The sequence below is a fragment of the Protobothrops mucrosquamatus genome, unplaced genomic scaffold, assembly GCF_001527695.2.
Source record: "Protobothrops mucrosquamatus isolate PMUCROS unplaced genomic scaffold, P.Mucros_1.0 scaffold2599, whole genome shotgun sequence".
Classification (NCBI taxonomy): Eukaryota; Metazoa; Chordata; class Lepidosauria; order Squamata; family Viperidae; genus Protobothrops; species Protobothrops mucrosquamatus.
The window spans coordinates 83,015-101,934 of record NW_015388653.1 but is presented as its reverse complement, the minus strand read 5'-3'; the positions used below and the strand labels follow the sequence as shown (position 1 = coordinate 101,934).

Genomic DNA, 18,920 nt, shown 5'->3' with positions numbered 1-18,920 from the left:
GTCAGTTAGAAATTTTGGGCTTTATTGTTATTAATGTGACTCAGAGAAATCCCCTTCAAAAAAGATTTAATTGCTAGCTAGAAATAAAACAGTTCACTATTTCCCATTACAAAGAATATGAATATTCTTCCCAGCATCCAATATTTGCTGTTCAAGAGCAAAAAACACAAATAGTTTGAGTTTTAAATGTTATTTTTTTTAAAAGCTGGCATAATCCAATCCCCAAAGATTAGTTAAATCATAAAACACTAAAAGTTAATTGTTATGTCTCTTTGAAAATCTCTAGTACAAGTTTTCAAAAAGTGTCATTTTTATGACACTCCCAATTATATCGAGTTCTCCTTTATTACTTCAGTCTGCCGGTTAGTATTGCTTTGTTAATTTGTAGAGTTTAGACTTTAAGAATCAAACTCTTACTTCCCAAGGATCCTGTTAATCTCTTAAAAAATATCCAGTTTCTAGGCCAGGGGTTTCCAACCAGGGGTGCTCGCACCCCCTGGAGGTGCCAGACGATATTCCAGAGGGCGTGAAAACTTGACTTTTCAAAATTATAGTGTATATGCATAATTTGTTGCCATTATTTCAAACTTTTGTAAGGGGTGCAAGAATATATCAGAAGCGTTCTAGGGGTGCGGGGTATAGAAAAGGTTGGCTAGAGCTAGACCATCTTACTGAATACTTGCAAATGTTGCAAACTGAGGACAGGGGTCCCCAACCCCGGGGCCCGTTACCAGGCTGTGGCTATTTGCAATAGGTCTACAGGCTGATGCACAGTGTGTGTGTAGCTCGACTTGCAGTCGAGCTGTGTGTGTGCCCCGGCCCACCACTTGAGTAAGATGAACTTCATGCGTGTGGTTGTGCGCCAGTCTGCTGCTCATGTGGTCTGGTTCCTCTCCCCCTCCCCCCGTCGGGCCGCCAAGCTGCAACAGTTGGAGACTGCTGTGTTTAGGAGTTCAAGAAGCATCGCCAAAGTGCTTTGATTGTCTTGTTGAGATCCCTGGAAAATGTGCAGAGAAGAGCAGCAAAGATGATAAAAGTTCTGGAGGCTAAATTGTATGGTGAACGGTTGAGGGAGATCACTACGTCTAGCTTATCGAAGATGAAAAGGATTAAGGGGGGGGCATGATAGTACTTGAGGGGCTGTCACAGAGGAGGAGGTTGACTTCATCTCCAATGCACCTGGAGGACGGGACAAGAAGTAATGGGTGGGAGATCCATCCTAGAAGTAAGGAGAAATCTCCTGACAGAACAATTAATCACTGGAATGACTTGCCTCTGGAAGTTGTGGATGCTCCATCGCTGGTGGTTTTAAGAGAAGACTGGACAGCCATTTGTCCAAAATGGTTAGGGTCTCCTGCTTGAGCAGGGAGATGAACTGGAACGGTGGTCTCCAACCTTTCCAGCTCCATGGACCAGCAGTGGCCAGAGGGGGATGGTTTTGTGTGCTCGCCCGCTGCTTGCGCAGCCCAGTTCCCGATGGGCCATGGGCCAGTACCATGGGGGATTGGAGAGCCCTGAACTAGAAGATCTCCCAGGTCTCTTCCAACTCTGTTATTCTATGTCCTAAAAAAATCAGTTTATTTCAATAGAAAACGGCTCCAGGTCCAAAGTCTACTTTTCCAGTGTCTTTTCCTATCAGGAACATAATCTAGGCAAATGGAAGACGGGAAAGGAGGACAAACGAAAATGTCCTCCAGTCGGTGATAGTGAAACAGGAGAATGTACAATAAAAATCCAGCAATCTTGTTTGGAGAAACAGTCATGTACAGCTGATGCTTCTGCCTGCTTCCCAAGTTGTGCAGTGTCTTCTTCCTTGCAGTGACATGAAGCCAGGAGACAATTCTGACAACTTCCAAACAAGAGACCGTTTGGAAATGGAGACTTAAGAATTCAGTAGAGATACGGGAAAATCCGGTAAGGGACACGCCGGCAATATTCGTGCCACGCTAGCCCGTACTTCCTCAGGCACTGGTGCTCGTCCCGGGCATCCCGATGAGCCAGCAGCAAGGTGAAATAGATAATATAAAAATAGGGCAAGATGTGAGTGAATCCTGCAACGAAACCGAAAGGAAGGCCAGCTTAGATTGCTGCAGAGAAACAAATCTGGAGCCTCTCCTAGGTGGCTGCCACTTACCGCAGGGCAAAGACCACGCAAAAGCCATGATCAGATCTCCTAAATAGTTGGGGTGTCGCACAAAACCCCACCAGCCAGAGACCAGGAGGCGGCGACCGGTTGCCGTAGGGATTGTCCGGAGCCCTGGGGGAAAAAAGAGAGTGATAGAGGGTCTTCTGTTTGAGGGGGTTGGACTATTAGAACAGGGCTTTTCAACCAGTGGTAGGGGTACCACCTGTGGTACATTGGCACCTGGCAGGTGGTATGCGACAATCCTAGAAAAGTGATAGCAGGGGAGGGGAATGAGCTGAACCGGTGGCAGCACCGCACAAGCCTGAGCGAGAGACGGCTGGAGCTGCAGGGCTGTCAGGGCTCAGCGGAAGCGCCAGGATCAGTGCCAGGCTCCAGCTGGAAAGCAGCACTGATCCTGGTGCTTCTGCTGAGCCCTGAAGAAGCACCAATCAGCTGGAGCTCAGCGCTGATCCTGGTGCTTCTGCTGAGCCCAGAAGAAGCGCCGATCAGCTGGAATGTTGCAGCCTCTCCAGGGTCTTGTGATTTACATTCAGATGCTTGGCAACTGATTCATATTTATGACAGTCACAGTGTCCCAGGGTCATGTGAAGTGACCAAAACCTGCTGCAACCACCCAGCAGACGGGGGGGAATAAAAACCAACCCCCCCCACCTCACCCCCGCTGCCAATCCTCAACAGAAATGCTCACAACAATGGAAACCTCGGACAGGAGGAAGAGCGCCGCCAGGTGGGCGGGCAGGTGTCTTGCTCGGCTGTGGCTTGGGGGGCACTTTTTTCAGTGCCACTGTAACTTCGAACAATCACTAAGCAAATTGTTGTAAGTCGAGGACCACCTGTACTTCATCACTTTTTTCCCTTTTTTTTTTGGTCATCAAGTTTTTGACACCTTGCTAGGCGACTGGTGGTACTCGGATATTGCCATATCCTAAAAGTGGTACAATGGGTGAAAAGGTTGAAAAGCCCTGTACTAAAAGATCTGACTCTATTATTCTGTTAACTAATCAGTGGAACAGCTTCCCTACAGAAGTTGTGAGTAAAGCAATGTGAAGCGGGATATAAGTCTAAACATTATGGCTATTGCTATCTTAATCACCTAGGATAAAAGGAAGTAAACCCACCATGTTGTGTGAATGTGCCTGCCAGATTTTGGTTAAGTCGATCTTATGGACCCCCCCCCCTACAAAGTGAAACTTGTGATGTTACAAACCAGTCACTCTGGGGTCAGCGGGATTCCGTCGGAAGGTGTTTTTCTGGGAATTGGCACCACGGAATATGGTTATAGGGTCCGGACGTTTTACTTTTTTACTGTCACTCTACTAAACATAACTTAGCATCGTAGCATCTCAACCTTCCCTGGAATCTCCCGTAGGTCGGATTGAAAAGAGAGTCGTGTCTCAGGTAGTCTAGTTACGAAGAGTTGGAATCGTTGAAGAACTTCATGCCTGAAGGTCTTAAGAGTAGTTACCGGTACAACTGTGAAATTCTGGGATTTGAAGTTCACATGCACAGAAATCATTAAGGTTGGAAAACCTTGAATTAATGAATGACCATCCAGCTTCCATTGGAAGACCAAAAAAAAATTGGAATGGAATGGAATAGAAAGAGGAGCGAGGAGAGGAGACAATATTCTGTTATTCTTGAGTAGAGTAGAGTAGAGTAGAACAGAACAGAATAGAATACAGAAAACAAAACAAAAAACAGAAAAGGATAGAAGAGGATAGGATAATAGAATTAGAATAGAATAGAATAGAATAGAATAGAATAGAATAGACTGACTAGAATAGAATAAACTAATAGAATAGAATAGATTTAGACTAGAATAGACATAGAATAGAATTAGACTAGACTAGACTAAGAATAGAAAGAATAGAGTAGAATAGAGTAGAAGAATAGAATAGAATAGAATAGAATAGGACTAGAATAGAATAGGACTAGAATAGAATAGGACTAGAATAGAATAGGACTAGAATAGAATAGGACTAGACTAGACTACACTAGACTACACTAGACTACACTAGACTAGACTAGAAGAGTTAGAAGGGACCTTGGCAATCTAGTCCAACACCACCACCACCCCGCTCAAGCAGGAGATGATGAAAGCATTCTGTGCATGCTCAGAGGGCCTGTTTGCAGCCTCACTCACCATTTAGCAGGACGATGCCCCCCGCTAGAGGCAGGCTAAGCTGCTGGGGGTGAGCTACGAGGAAGCAGGACTGGAGGCTGTACAGGAATGGCACCCAAGCCAGGTCCCCGTAAGCAAGCATGAAACCGAAGCCATCATGGACAATATCCATTGTGGTGAGAATGGCCTCCTGCAAAATATTCACAAACTTCAGCCCCAAATTTCTTGACTCCAGTCTTTCTCAACCTTGGCAACTTTAAGATGCTTTGCTGGCTGAGGAATTCTGGGAGTTGAAGTCCACCCATCTTAAAGTTGTTAAGGTTGAGAAAGACTGCTCTAGCCTGATCCAGCTGTGCAAACAGCTGTAGATTACTCAAAGCAGTGCGTCAAGCCAAATTGTGCAACCAGCCTTGGACCTCTAAACTAGGGAATTTCCAAGTTGGGGAAATACTGTATTTCTTTCTCCCATGTTCCAAGGATAACTTGTTAAAAAAAATTTTTGAAACACATTTTATTGGTTTTTTAATTGTTAGAACAAAGTACTAAGGACACACCGTGGTGCTGGGGTAATCAAACATCCTAAAACAAAACATATAAACATTGTACAATCAATACATCAAGTATTCCTTCTCTTTTTCCCTCAGATAACATAGAATATTTAACATATCCAATTCTAGCTTAAATTTATTCCAACTGGACCTGTTTTAAAGCTTTATAAATTTACAATACCATAATCAAGTTAACTTTAAGCAAAAACATTATCCATTCAGGTATCCCTTCCAAATATGTTCTAATTCCTTAATTTTGTCATGAATCTTATTTATTTCTTCTTCCACTAATCACCCCTGTTTAAAATAAAGTATTAATCTATCCTATACCTATCTAATCCATCAATTAATCAATCTCTTTGAGCTGACAGAATAATTTCAGACCTTAAATTCAAATTTCATCCAATTAATTACCATAGCTAATAACATCCATGTCATCAAACATAACTCAATTAATTAATAGTTCAATCCAAATCTAAATTTGGATCTCTTCAATTTTCTTCATTCCATTACATAATAATTTTCATACAAATAAACCTATCGTTCTAAAAAATACATTCTTAATATTCTAAATTACCTTTAGTCCATTATATAAAAAATATCTCATTTTTAGGCAAGAATATTGATCTATCCTATACATATCTAAATGTGCATATCTATCTATCTAACTTATACAAATCTAATTTGTTAAATTTTTTTGACCCCCCTCCCTTTCCCCATGGCCAGGCCTGCTGGCCATGGTTTAACCTACCTCATGCCAGAAGGCATCCACCACGTAGAGAAGCTGGAAGGCATTAACCAGGATCATGGCCAAGGAGGGGCTGCCTCTCAGTTCCGTTTCTTTAACCAACATCGCCATGTTGATCAGGGCCTGCGGGAGGGAGGAGACAGCCCAGCAATGAGAACAGACCCCCATCAATTTCCCCACTTTTTTCCACATCATATTGGATTTTAAAAAACATGTGGATAAATTTATGGAGCTGGAGGCTAAAACATACAAATAACGATTGCAGGAATTGGGTCTGTCCAATGTACTGAAAAGAAGGACCTGGCTGGTGGGATCTCTGCGTTAGGAGGATGGAAGGGCTGCGAGTGGAGTTGCTGGAGGAGGTGGGGTCAAGGCCAGTGGAAAGTGCAATGACTTGGAAAGAAGATTTGCGGGTAGAATTGGGCAGTAACAATCAAGAAGTATTGAATGAGGTGGCCCAACAAAGGACAACCAGCTACATCTGCTGCCTTCTCTCTACTTGGGAACATCACCAGTGAAAGCTATCCCTGATATGCAGCCAGTGGCATCCAGAAGCCATGCATGATGCTATTCTGAGGAATCAAGAAGCTCTGTGTATGGTGCTGACCAACCAGGATATATTAAAGAATCTTGTGGATCAGGGCCAGAACACCATGTCTTCTATTGAGGATCGAATCCAAGCTATTGAACAAGAAATGAGCATCTTTGCTCAGGTCAACAAAGAAATCAATCGACTTGGAGATGAAACTAACTTCAGTGAGATTGTTTTTTACCCATAGAGTCCAATTACCATCTCAGCCCCCTTTCACTGAGCTGACGTTTAACATATATACTGTGCAACAGAAACAATTGTGATATTTGACCCGTATAAACATAAATGCTGTTGTTCCTAGAACCTGTTTAGCAACTGTTTTCAGCTGGCTTACAGATAATTCTCTCCTGAATCAAAATGTGATTTAGTGTTTTCAGTTGGCTTACAGAGAATTCTTCTCTCCTGAATCAGAATGAGATTTATCCCAACATACAATTAGCCTTGGTCTAGCTCACCATTTCTGAACTTCAGCAACTTTTAAATATGTAGATTTCAACTCCTAGAATTCTCCCAGTGTAAGAGTTGAAATCCGTGCATCCTAATGTTTCTGAGGCTGAGAAACATTATCAAGTTACCCAAAGAAGCCTCTTGCTGTCAGGACATCTCACCTGCATCATATGTAGCCCATAATCCTCAGATGTCTGAATATTGTTCTGAGGGAGGCCTCAATTGTTTCCTCTTCTGAGAAACGGCTTTAAAAATGCTATGCAAGAATCTTTTCTTCAAGTGGCACAAAAACATTTTTAACATCTGGAAAATTGGTCAGATATAAGCCAAATGAAAAATACAGAACTGTCTTTTATTCTGTCGCCATTTCAGCCATGCTAGCTCACATACATAGCACCATTAGTTAATTCTAGTGTTAATTTTGGGGAGATGCTTCCTTGTTCAAATTTCAACTGTGAAACGATATTGATGTTGAATTCTGATGGTGGGTGACATTCTGTGGTAGTAGCATATGATAGCTCTTTTTTTGCCACATCCCCAAATTGCTTTACTTGGTATATAGAGTCTTATGAAGGGCAGCCTGCTGTTGAAAAATATGCTCTAAATCAGGGGTCTGCAACCTTGACAACTTTAAGACTTGTGGACTTCAGCTCCCAGAATTCCTTAGCCAGCATAGTTGGCTGAGGAATTCTGGGAGCTGAAGTCCACAAGTCTTAAAGTTGTCAAGGTTGCAGACCCCTGCTCTAAATGAACACTGGATTAAATATATGCTGTCAGAGGTGGTTCCAACTTATGAATAGTTCCATGAATGTACTTTGACATTAAAAGCAATGGAATGACCAGGGAAGACATGATAGCAGCACTCCATTATTTGACGGGCTGCCACAAGGAAGAGGGCTCAACCTAATCTCCAAAGCACCAGAAGGCAGGACAAGAAAGAATGGATGGAAACTAACCAAGGAGAGAAGCAACCTGGAATTAAGGAGAAATTTCCTAACAGTGAGAACAATTAACCAGTGGAACAGCTTGTCACCAGAAGATGTGGGTGCTCCATCACTGGAGGCATTTAAGAAGAGACAGGACAGCCCCTTGTCTCACATGATATAGAGTTTCTTGCTTGAGCAGGGGGCTGGACTAGAAGACCTCCAAGGTCCCTTCCAACTCTATTATTCTATATTCTAAATCTCTCCGTTCTTTGGCGAAAGGGACGTCATTTAACCCCTGCTTCCCAAGGATCAGGTGGAATTGTCTGGATCACATTCCTGCCCAACACATTGACTTTCCTTCCTTCCTTTTAATCTGGGTCATCTGATTTCTGGGTTGTGCAAACAGATTGTCCAGGACCCAACATAGGCTATGAAGACTGTGTATAGCTGATGAAGCTTGTCAAGGCTTTCAAATTCCAGTAAGAACATAGAACATAGAATATAGAATAAGAGGGTCCTTGGCGGTCTTCTAGCCCAGGGCTTTTCAACCTTTTCACCCATTGTACCACTTTTAGGATATGGCAACATCCGAGTACCACCAGTCGCCTAGCAAGGTGTCAAAAACTTGATGACCCAAAAAAAAAAAAAGTGATAAAAGTACAGGTAGTCCTCGACTTACAACAGTGACTGTTCGAAGTTACAATGGCACTGAAAAAAGTGCCCCCCCCAAGCCACAGCCGAGCAAGACACCTGCCTGCCCGCCCAGCGGCGCTCTTCCTCCTGTCCGAGGTTTTCATTGTTGTGAACATTTCTGTTGAGGATTGGCAGCGGGGGTGGGGTGGGGGGTGTTTGGTTTTTATTCCCCCCCTGCGTCTGCTGGGTGGTTGCAGCAGGTTTTGGTCACTTCACATGACCCTGGGATGCTGTGACCGTCATAAATATGAATCAGTTGCCAAGCATCTGAATGTAAATCACAAGACCCTGGAGATGCTGCAACATTCCAGCTGATCGGCGCTTCTTCTGGGCTCAGCAGAAGCGCCAGGATCAGCGCTGAGCTCCAGCTGGATCCTGGCGCTGATCCTGGCGCTTCCGCTGAGCCCTGACAGCCCTGCAGCTCCAGCCGTCTCTCACTCAGGTTTGTGCCGGTTCAGCTCATTCCCCTCCCTGCTACCACTTTTCTAGGATGCTCACGTACCACCTGCCAGGTGCCAATGTACCACAGGTGATACCCATACAACTGGTTGAAAAGCCCTGTCCTAGACCAACCTTCTGCTCAAGCAGGGGACCCTATGCCATTCTGGACAAATGGCTGTCCAGTCTCTTCATGAGCACCCAACAAGTTCTGGAAGCACTTGTTGCTCTATCAGAAGCCCCCAGCCCTTCCCAAATATGCCTCTTTCTAATTGGAGGCCAGGACCTCCCACTTCGTTGTCCTCACCGCCAGCACAAAGATGCTTACCCAGCCAAGGAGACCTGGGCGTAACTCACAGAAGAATTTGAGATCAAAGACCCCGATGCGTGGGTTCAACTCATGGCCCATGAAGAAGTCATAAATGGGGTTTCCTGCAGGAGGGGAGAAAAAAAATAAAAATAAAGTTCTCCTGAAACTTTCCAAGTGCCCTGGTTGATCACGGGCTTCTTACTTCCCAGGAAAATATAGGTAGTCCTCAGCTTATGACCATAATGGAATCCGGAATTTCCACTGTAAGTTATAACAGTTGTAAGCCAAAGCACCCATGTGACTGGACTTGATTTTATGGCTCTTTTTACAGTGGTCGTTAAGCGAATGCTGCAGTTCTTAAATAAATGTGATGGTCGTTTCTCTCTTCCAGGAGAGAAGCAACCTGGAATTCAGGAGAAACCTCCTAAGAGTGAGGACAATTAACCAGTGGAACAGCTTGCCACCAGAAATCGTGGATGCTCCAACACTGGAGGTTTTTAAGAAGAGACTGGACAGCCACTTGTCTGAAATGGTAGAGGGTTTCCTGCTTGATCAGGGGGTTGGACTAGAAGACCTCCAAGCTCCCTTTCAGCTCTGTTATTCTGTTTTTCTATCATCTTAAAGTCGGCAAGGGCTAATCTATCCTGAGAGGTGGACAAGGCTGCAAAGGGGGTTAAGATGCCTCCTGCGGGCTTTTCCTCATTCCACAGCCCCCGTTGAGTTTTCCAGATTTGGGGGACCCTCACCTGAATTCCCACTGGGAGCCAGAGCTGTCTCTGGGGCCAGCAGAGCTTTAAAATAGAGAAGGACGCTCAGGCTGAAAGCCACGACGGTCGCTGCGAAGGCCAGTTGCAGGAGGTGGTCGTAGATGTAACTCAGGCGCAGCCCCCCGGCCAGTCCGGCACCCACCATCAGCGCTGTGACCAACATGGTGTAGAACCCTACCCAAAAAGAAAAAAAAGGAGGAGGGGGATTTGTGCCCCAAATGAGACCTACAGCCAGGTATCTGGGAACTCCAAAAACTAAACTTAGGCCAAGAGTTTACTGAATGCTTTAATTACAATGGGTCTTCTTTTTAATTTTTTCCCCATCCCTTCTTTTAAAAGTTTTCGAGTGGATATTGCAGCATTCATATTTAATAGAGTCCTAGCCGTATGCTGTTTCTTTCAATATTTGTTTTTATTTCATTCTAAGTTAAAATACAAACTCAATAAAGAAAAAGAAAAAAAGCATAACAGAAGAAAAACAAACAAGACAAAAAAGAATTTTTTTTTTAAAAAAAGATACAGGTGGTCCTTGACTTATGACCACAATTGAGCCCAAAGTTTCAGTTGCTAAGTGAGACAGTTGTTAAGCGAGCTTTGCCCCACTTTACGTCCTTTTTTGCCGCAGTTAAGTGAATGACTGCAGCTGTTAAGTTAGCAACATGGTTGTTAAGTGAATCTGGCTTCCCCATTGAATTTGCTTGTCGGGAGGTCGCAAAAGGGGATCACGTGACCCCGGGACACTGCGACCGTCATAATTATGAACCAGTTGCCAAGCCATTTGAATTTTGATCAGGTGACCATGGGGATCCTACAACGGTTGTAAGTGTGAAAATGGACATAAATCACTTTTTTCAGTGGCATTGTAACTTTGAATGGTCACTAAATGAATTGTTGTAAATTGAGGATTACCTGTATACCACATATATTGTCCCCCTAGTTGAATACTGAATACTGATATATATATAGCTTCAAAACTCTCTGTTAACACTATTGTTGTATTTAACTCACAGAAAGTCTACAAACAGCTTCAATTCCAGCCTTACTTATCACAACAGTAATTGTCTCAAGTCCATCCAGGATCAAACAGCCTTGATTGATTCTTAGTAATAAAACAAAACTGTTCAAGCAGGAGAAATTGCTGGTAATACAGATAGTCCTTGACTTACAACAGTTCGCTTAGCGACCGTTCAAAGTTACAATGGCACTGAAAAAAAGTGAGTTATGTCCGTTTTTCACACTTTTTGACCCCTGCAACAACTCCATGGACCCGTGATCAAAATTCAGACTCTTGGCAACTGGTTCATATTTATGACGGTCCTGAGATCACCCAATCTTGTTTTTTTGTGACCTTTTGACAAAGTCAGTGGAGGAAGCCAGAGTCACTTAACAACCGGGTTGCCAACTTATCAAACTGCGGTGATTCACTTAACCACTATGGCAAGAAAAATCGTAAAACGGGGCAAAAGTCACTGAACAAAATGTCTCACGTAACAACAGAAATTTTAGGCTCAGCTATAATCGTTGAGGACTACTAATATAAAAAGGCCGGTGACATAAATAAATGTTAAATAACATGTACTTCCAAAGTATATTTCTTAATTAAATTGCCTAAAACAAACTAATTTGGGGAAGTGATGCTACAGCCATCCCTTGCCAATTCTCTCTCCCCCCCATCCCATCTGATTCCTTTGTTTTAACAAGCCTTTTAATTGTCCCGAAATACCCACCGTTAATGCGATATTGCAGCCGGCTCTTGTCCCGAAGAACACTTCCTTCGCTGAGCTGTTGGGGAATAGAAAAAAAAAAATCAGTTTTCGTAAGATCTTTGCAGAGCTTGGGGAAGTCCATCTTGTCAGACAAAACAGAAACTGATATCCATCCAAATGGGTACTTAAAAATGGAAAGATTCATTTAACATCTGCGCCGATTCACTTAACAAAAAAAAAGGTTGTAAAACCGGGCACAAACCTAACAACCGTCTTGCTTAGCAACAGAAATTCTGATTCCAATTGTGGACATAAGCTGAGGACCATCTGTAATAATGAAAAGTTCCTCTGAGTTACAAGGTCCAGCTCTCCTATTTATTAGGGACAGAATTCATCATCTTTTGGGTTCTTTTGTCTGCCTGCTGGAGATGCCTTCAAATTTACTGGTGTTCTTTTTATAACCATTTTACACTCTGGTGGCCCATGTCTGCCCAAGCAGAAACAGAATAACAGAGCTGGAAGGAACCTCAGAGGTCTTCTAGTCCAACCCCCTGTTCAAGCAGGAGACCCTTTGCCATTCAGGACAAGTGGCTGTCTGATTTCTTAAAAACCTCCAGTGATGGAACATCCACAACATCTCGACGCAGCTTTCATCCAATTGATTAATTTTGCTCACTGTTAGCAAGTTTCTCCTTAGTTCCAGGTAGCTTCTCTCCTTGATTAGTTTCCATCTGTTGTTTCTTGTCCTGCCTTCAGGGGCTTTGGAAAATAGGTTGACCCCCTGCTCTTCTTTGCGGCAGCCCCTCAAATACTGGAATCCTGCTATCATGTCCCCCCCAGTCCTTCTTTTCTCTAGACTGGCCAAACCCAAGTCCTGCAACCGTTCTTCATATGTTTTAGTCTCCAGGCCTTTAATCATCTTAGCTGCCCTAGTTGCAGGCACTGTACTGTAGTACAGTTAACACTAACAGTATAACAGATTTGGAAAGGACCTTGGAGGTCTTCTAGTCCAACCCCCTGCTCAAGCAGGCAACCCTACACCATTCTGGACAAATGGCTGTCCAATTTTTCTTGAAGTCCTCCAGTGGTGGAGCAACTTCCATCTAACTCAGGGGTAGTCAACCTTGGCTCTTTTATGACTCGTGGACTTCAACTCCCAGAATTCCTGAGCCAGCTAAGCTGGCTCAGGAATTCTGGGAATTGAAGTCCACGAGTCATAAAAGAGCCAAGATTGACTACCCCTGATGTAACTGATTAATTGTTCTCACTGTCAGGAAATTTCTCCCATAAGAAAGCCTTTGCCTTCTACCAGGATTACCTCCCACACAACTTTTCTTTCCATTATACAGATGAGGAAAACTGAGGCCAAAGCTGACTGTGCCAGCCCAAGCAAGGGCCTTACCTTCCCCATTGGCAGCTGGTAGAGAAGGGCTTGGAATGCCACCCAGGTCAGGACCAGAGCGAAGTCTTGGGGGCTCCAGAGGGAGCGAAAGGAGGGCAGCGGCAAGGGGGGGCTCAGCACGCTGGCTTGCTCCGTCCTGCAGACTAGCAGCAGGTAGAAGACAGTGCTGGGCATCAGGACCATCAGGAGGGCCACTCCTGCCAGGAGGAGGAGGAGGAGGAGGAGGAGGAGGAGGAGGAAGAGAAGAAGAAGAAGAAGAAAGAAGAGGGGAAGCTAGAATCAGAGATTGGGATGCCCCTGGTTGCACAACTTTCACCAAATCCCCCATTTTCAAAAACAGAAAACTATGATACGAGTAGTCCTCGACTTACAATCATTCGTTTAGTGATCAAAGTTACAACGGCACTGACCAACGTGTCTTATGAGCGTTTTCCACACATGACTGTTACAGCATCCCCATGATCAATATTCAGATGCTTGGCAACTGGCATGTACTTATGACAGTTCAAGGGTCCCGGGGTCATGCAATCCCCTTTTGCGACCTTCTGACAAGCCACCTCAACGGGGAAGCCGGATTTACTCAACAGCTGTTGTGTTACTAGCTCAAGAAGTGCCTTGCTTCACTTAACGGTGGCAAGCAAGGTTGTAAAATGGGGCAAAATTCATTTAACGATTGTCTTAGCGACAGAAATGTTGGGCTCAATTGTGGTTGTAAGCCAAGGACTATCTTTAGTTCTTATGGGAGGGATTAGAAGGACAATAAAACCGGAGAAACCCGGAGATCGAATCTCTGGGTTCCCCACCCCAATTCTTCTCTTCCTTACCAAATACACCCCCAAATTCCAGTTCTTTAGTCCGAGGAACCTTCAGTCGATCCATTTTCCTCCTGAGCTCAGATCCCGAAGCGTCTTCGGTTGAGATTTTCCACCAACGGAGAACTCCTGTTTGATGCCTTGATCTGAATTAAAGCCTGTCGTGATCTGGAGAAAGAATCCAGTTTGGGTCAAATTGCAGTTCTGTTCCACAAGGCTGGGCTGCAGCCAAGAAGGTTAGAGACCCTGAATATTCCCACCCTCCGGCTGGCCGAAGGACCCCCTCCCAATTTAAATCCCACTTTTGAACCAGCTGAGCACGGAGAATAGATTCTGCGTTGGCGTCGCTTTATCTGCGTGCAGCTGGGCTTGTAATTCTAGCCATGCTGCCTTCTTTTTTTAGAAATTAATCACAAAGGGAGCATGCAAAGTCTCTCACGGGGCCAACAAAGAGCAACCAGGATCGGCTTCCTCCTTCCTCTCATTGGGAATTTTTAACCTCCGAGTGGGGTTCAGGAATACAGGCAGTCCTCAACTTACAACAGTTCATTTAGTGACCATTCGAAATTACAACGGCACGGAAAAATGTGACTTCTGTTTTTCACAATTATGACAGTTGCAGCAACTCTGTGGTCACCTGATCATGAAATTTCAGACACTTGGCAAGTGGCTCATATTTATGACGGTCGCAGTGTCCCGGGTCACGCGATCCCCTTTTGCGACCCCCTGACAAGCAAAGTCAATGGGTAAGCCAGATTCACTTAACAACCAGACTGCTGACTCATCAACTGCAGTGGTTCACTTAACAACTGTGGCAAGAAAGGTCATGAAATGGGGCAAAACCCATTTAACACATTCCTTTGCTTAACAACAGACATTTTGGGCTCAGTTGTGGTTCAAGGACTACCTATACCAGGGTTGGGAAGGACCTTTGAGGTCTTCTAGTCCAACCTCCTGCTTAGGGTCAGCAACTTGTCTCACTTAGCAACAGAAATGTTGGGCTCAATTGTGTCGTATTTCAAAGACTAGCGTCCTGTGCAGGACTAGCCTTTCAGAATGCAGCTCTCATGTTTTCATCCATGGGTGTGTCCAAGTGTGCCTGCGTGGGATTGCCCTACAATGCACAACCGGTTTTGCATTTTGGAATAGCACTCTTATTACAAAGAATTATGACCAAGGTCAAAATTCAGGCATATATTTATGACCACTGCAGCATAAATTAAATAGCCAAGATCCCGGGATCAACATTTGCCATCTTCCCAGGAGCTTCCAAGATGCAAAGTCAATGGGGGAAGCCAGACTTGCTTAATTACCATGTGATTCACTTAACAACTGCAATGATTCACTTAACAACCACTGGGGAAAAGGTTGTAAAATCGGGAATGGCTCACTTAACTGCCTTATTTAATGACGGATATTCTGGTCCCAGTTATGCTTGTACGTGGAGGACTAGCTGTATACGTTTTTTTCCGAGCCAAAAAGGGTAAAACTGTCGTTATTTTATGTGCTAGGATACATTTCCATGGGGAAAATTCAGCCATGTTTCTTATGGGGGGGGGAGGAACCTTTGCAGGGGGGGGCATTCATGTCCCAGGAGGAAAGGGGGTGGCGAATTTTCACTCTTGTGTAAAAAAAATCACAGTCTTAACATAAACCGATCATCTCACGCACGGATACTTGGGGCCCTGTTTTGTTGGTAAATATCTCCCTCCGTGTGCTGATCGGATTCTGCACTTCAGGATGCATTTGGTGCACAAAACTGCACGTTGTACACAGCAAGACCCCCCTCCTTAAGCATGCAACTTGCGTCTTGCACGCAGGAGGCAAGACATGCAAGCGCGAAAGCGGAAATATCCCACAAAAAGCTGGGCATCGTATCTGACAGCCCCACAAAGGGATCTGATTGACAGAATGGCCACCCTTCGACCCTGGGCTGCCTCCCTCCCCTCCACAAAGGCTCCTTCCTGAGTGAGGCTCCTTCAAGGTGAGCTGCAGGTGAAGCAAAGGGATAAAAACGAGAATTATCTCTGCCCAGGCAGGCAAAGGCTGCTGCATTTCGGGGACCCAAAGGCTTCCCTCTTGAACCCCCTTTCGGAGGGGTCCTCCTGGCTCTCTTGCCCCAGGGAGGACTCACCCCCCCCCCGTCTCTTCCCCTCGGGAGGCTCACCTGTGCGGAGGATGCCGGGAGGCGCACCTGTCCCGCAGAGCGCCTGGCCGGGGAGCCTGATGACAGCTGGCCGCCCCGCCCTCTGCCCATGCTGGCCCTAGGCTAGGAGGGCCAATCGTCTCCCGCGGACGGAGTGACGTCACGGGACAACGGGCCAATCCGGCTGGTGGGAGGCCCCCAGGTTGCTTTCCATTCCTTTTCGGTTCTTCTGGGGAAGGAAGGAAGGAAGGAAGGAAGACAAGCAGAGGAAAAAGGAAAGAAAAGAAAGAAAAGGAAGGAAGGAAGGAAGGAAGGAAGGAAGGAAGGAAGGAAGACAAGCAGAGGAAAAAGGAAGGAAAAGAAAGAAAAGGAAGGAAGGAAGGAGGGAGGGAGGGAGGAAGGAAGGAAGGAAGGAAGGAAGGAAGGAAAAGGAGGGAGGGAGAAAGGGAAGGAAGGAAGGGGAGGGAGGGGGAAGGAAGGAGCGAAGGAAGGAAAGAAAAGGAGGGAGAAAGGGAGGGAAGGAAGGAAGAAAAAAGGAGGGAGGGATGAAGGAAAGAAGGAAGGAGAGAAAGAGGAAAGATGAAAAAAGGAGGACAAACAGAGGAAAAAAAGGAAAAGGAAAGGGAAGGGAGGGAAGGAAGGAAGAGAAAAGGGAGGAAGGAAGGGAGGGAGGAAAAAGGGAGGAAGGAAGGAAGACAAGCAGAGGGGAAAAAGGAAAGAAAAGGAGGAATGGAAGGAAGGAAGGAAAAAGGGATGGAGGGAGAAAGGGAAGGAAGGAAGGGGAAGGAGTGGGAAGGAACAAAGGAAGGAAGAAAAGAAAAAGGGAGGGAGGGTGGAAGGAAGGAAAAGACAAAGGAAGAAGGAAGGAAGGAAGGAAGGGGCAAGGAATGGAGGGAGAAAGAAAGGAGGAAAGTGGACAGAAGGAAGGAAAGGAGGAAGGGAAGAAAGATGGATAGCAGAATAGTTTTCTCCCCCTCAGTAATAAAAACAGTTATGTAACTGATCACTGAAAATCCTCTTTCCCCATTATTATTATTATTATTATTATTATTATTATTATTATTATTATTATTATTATTATTATTATTATTATTATTATTATTATTATTATTATTTATTGAATTTAGCCCAATGCAGCGTTTTTTTAAACTTTCTTCTCGCGAGACCCCTTCCCTCTTTTGAAAATTATGGAGGACCCCCCAAACAGCTTTTGTTTTTGTGGGTTATGTTTACTGATATTTAAAATTAATTTTTACTGCCACATTACACTTAATTGCAATGTTAGAGTAAAAATGCCAAGTACAAAACTGAAACAGGCTAATGAGGGTTCAAGCTAATTATCTAACTGGCATGGCACACAATTTGCAACATTTATTTCTAAAATGTAGATTTTTATCACACCGGCGCCACATATTTCTCTCAATAATTCAATACTACAGTTAAGAAATTCGCGCTGTCAATAAGTCTCTCTCTCCTAATTGGTGCAAAAAATACTCCCGCCTCAATTTAAAACAATAATTGGCTTGCCTTCTCAACCAATAGCAAGGCAGACGTCCTTGTTTCCGGCTCCTCCCACTTACTTCCGCTGTTCTACAGATCTTGCAGGTGAGGAGGGCTGTTTCTGTTTTGTTTAATCCATTAATAATCTTAATTATCTTTTTGTCATCCATGGTTATTATAACCTTGGAAATATTTTAGCCAATGCAAGGAAGAAACCTCCATCAAACTGTTATCAGATTATTAAACCCTTTGTATATTTTTAAGCCACGATTCCGACGGGGTTTGTTTCATGCGGGGCGCCTTGAATGACTCCATGCTGGTTTTCCTAAAACCAAGATTTTATGCTAAAATAAACCCAGATTCTGCCCAAATGGCAACCCAAATTTAAATTAAATTATTTTGATTATTTAAATAACTATTTAATTTAATACGTGAATATAATATAATGTAAATATAATATAATGTATTTATTATACGGTATTTGCTGTAATGTATAGAAAAATTCAGACTTCATTCCATTTTTAAAATTAAACCTAAAAACCTGGACAGGGATTTAAATCCCGGATCTGGGTTTAAAATCCCAGTTTTGGGATTTTTGTGTTTAGATCGGATGAGACCTTTTAATTCTGCCTCCTTGTAGCTTTAATATAATGGTATTGTGGTTTAATTTTTTTTATCTATTGCAGATAGTTTTACAGGCAAGACTTGACTTACAGGCCTTGTGTGGAAACTCAGAAATGTCATTAGTTTGGAGTTTATAGTCCAATTAATGCCATTTTAGGCTTTATAATTGGAATCGAGAACTTCTGTGATGGTACAAATCCTCAATCAATCCACATAGGCCAGCACAGGACAGGCAAAATGCAAACAGCAATTTTAAAAGCTGAACAAAATATAAAATACACAATTAACAAAACTAAAATAAATATAAAAACCATTAAAAAAAAAAAAACTATGGGAAGGGATAAGTAAATATATAAAGGTATTTGGCAAACTAAATTGTAATGTGTAGGATAATATATAGTACATTAAGGTTATAATAAAGATTATAAAACAATTTAATATATATAATTAATAAAATAAATCCTTTTTTCAATCATGTTACTGGGGATTATATTAAAAGTAGTAAAACGAATATAAAAATGCATTGTGTTGCTCAAAAACTTGACTGCATTAACCCTTTTTTCCTTCCACTTTACAGCCTGAAAATGACGTCTCAGTTCTGGAGGCCTCTCCTTAGGGGGAGCAGTTGTGTCCCTTTACGGAAAGCCAGCATCCTCTGGGTCTGCAAACCAGGTTTCTTTATTCCTCATCTATTTGGGTAACAATTAAGGTTATTAATGGATTAAGCAAGACCGAAACAGCACTGGGGAAGTAGGTGGGAGGAGCCGGAAACAAGGACATCTGCCTTGCTATTGGTTGAGAAGGCAAGCCAATTATTGTTTTAAATTGAGGCGGGAGTATTTTTTGCACCAATTAGGAGAGAGCATTTCTCAACCTTTGCAAGTTTCAGAGGGGTGGACTTCTGGGAGTTGAAGTCCACCCAATTTAAAGCATGCTGGCTGGGGAATTCTGGGAGTTGAAGTCCACCCTTTTTTTTTTTTTTTTTTTTTTTTT

The 18,920-nt window shown here is 43.7% G+C and overlaps 1 protein-coding gene and 1 long non-coding RNA gene across 2 annotated transcripts in view; one reads left to right on the top strand and one right to left on the bottom strand.

The window, feature by feature from the left end:
- Positions 1 to 1,765: 1,765 nt before the first annotated feature.
- Positions 1,766 to 15,844, bottom strand: TM7SF2 (transmembrane 7 superfamily member 2). The gene is made up of 11 exons (XM_029285957.1): positions 15,825 to 15,844; positions 13,670 to 13,825; positions 12,846 to 13,042; positions 11,465 to 11,519; positions 9,717 to 9,911; positions 8,989 to 9,092; positions 5,568 to 5,687; positions 4,284 to 4,458; positions 3,354 to 3,428; positions 2,135 to 2,257; positions 1,766 to 2,051 (listed from the first exon to the last, which is right to left on the bottom strand). The coding sequence occupies exons 2-11, from the start codon at positions 13,722 to 13,724 to the stop codon at positions 1,891 to 1,893; spliced, it is 1,260 nt and encodes a 419-aa protein (XP_029141790.1). The 5' UTR covers positions 13,725 to 13,825; positions 15,825 to 15,844; the 3' UTR covers positions 1,766 to 1,890.
- A 1,541-nt stretch (positions 15,845 to 17,385) lies between these two features.
- Positions 17,386 to 18,920, top strand: part of LOC107295997 — a 4,773-nt gene continuing 3,238 nt past the window's right edge. The window contains exons 1-2 of the long non-coding RNA XR_001549078.1: positions 17,386 to 17,408; positions 18,505 to 18,624. This is a non-coding gene — a long non-coding RNA (uncharacterized LOC107295997). The remainder of the gene's footprint in view (positions 17,409 to 18,504; positions 18,625 to 18,920) is intronic.

What these genes read in the sequence shown, in the direction of transcription:
- TM7SF2 (XM_029285957.1), bottom strand. Translation starts at nt 13,724, where the DNA reads ATGGATCGACTGAAGGTTCCTCGGACTAAAGAACTGGAATTTGGGGGT. An exon ending in GCCCAGGTCTCCTTGGCTGG is followed by an intron (nt 5,688 to 8,988) that starts GTAAGCATCTTT and finishes TCCCTCCCGCAG; the next exon opens with GCCCTGATCAACATGGCGAT. An exon ending in TGCGTGGTCTTTGCCCTGCG is followed by an intron (nt 2,052 to 2,134) that starts GTAAGTGGCAGC and finishes GTTTCGTTGCAG; the next exon opens with GATTCACTCACATCTTGCCC.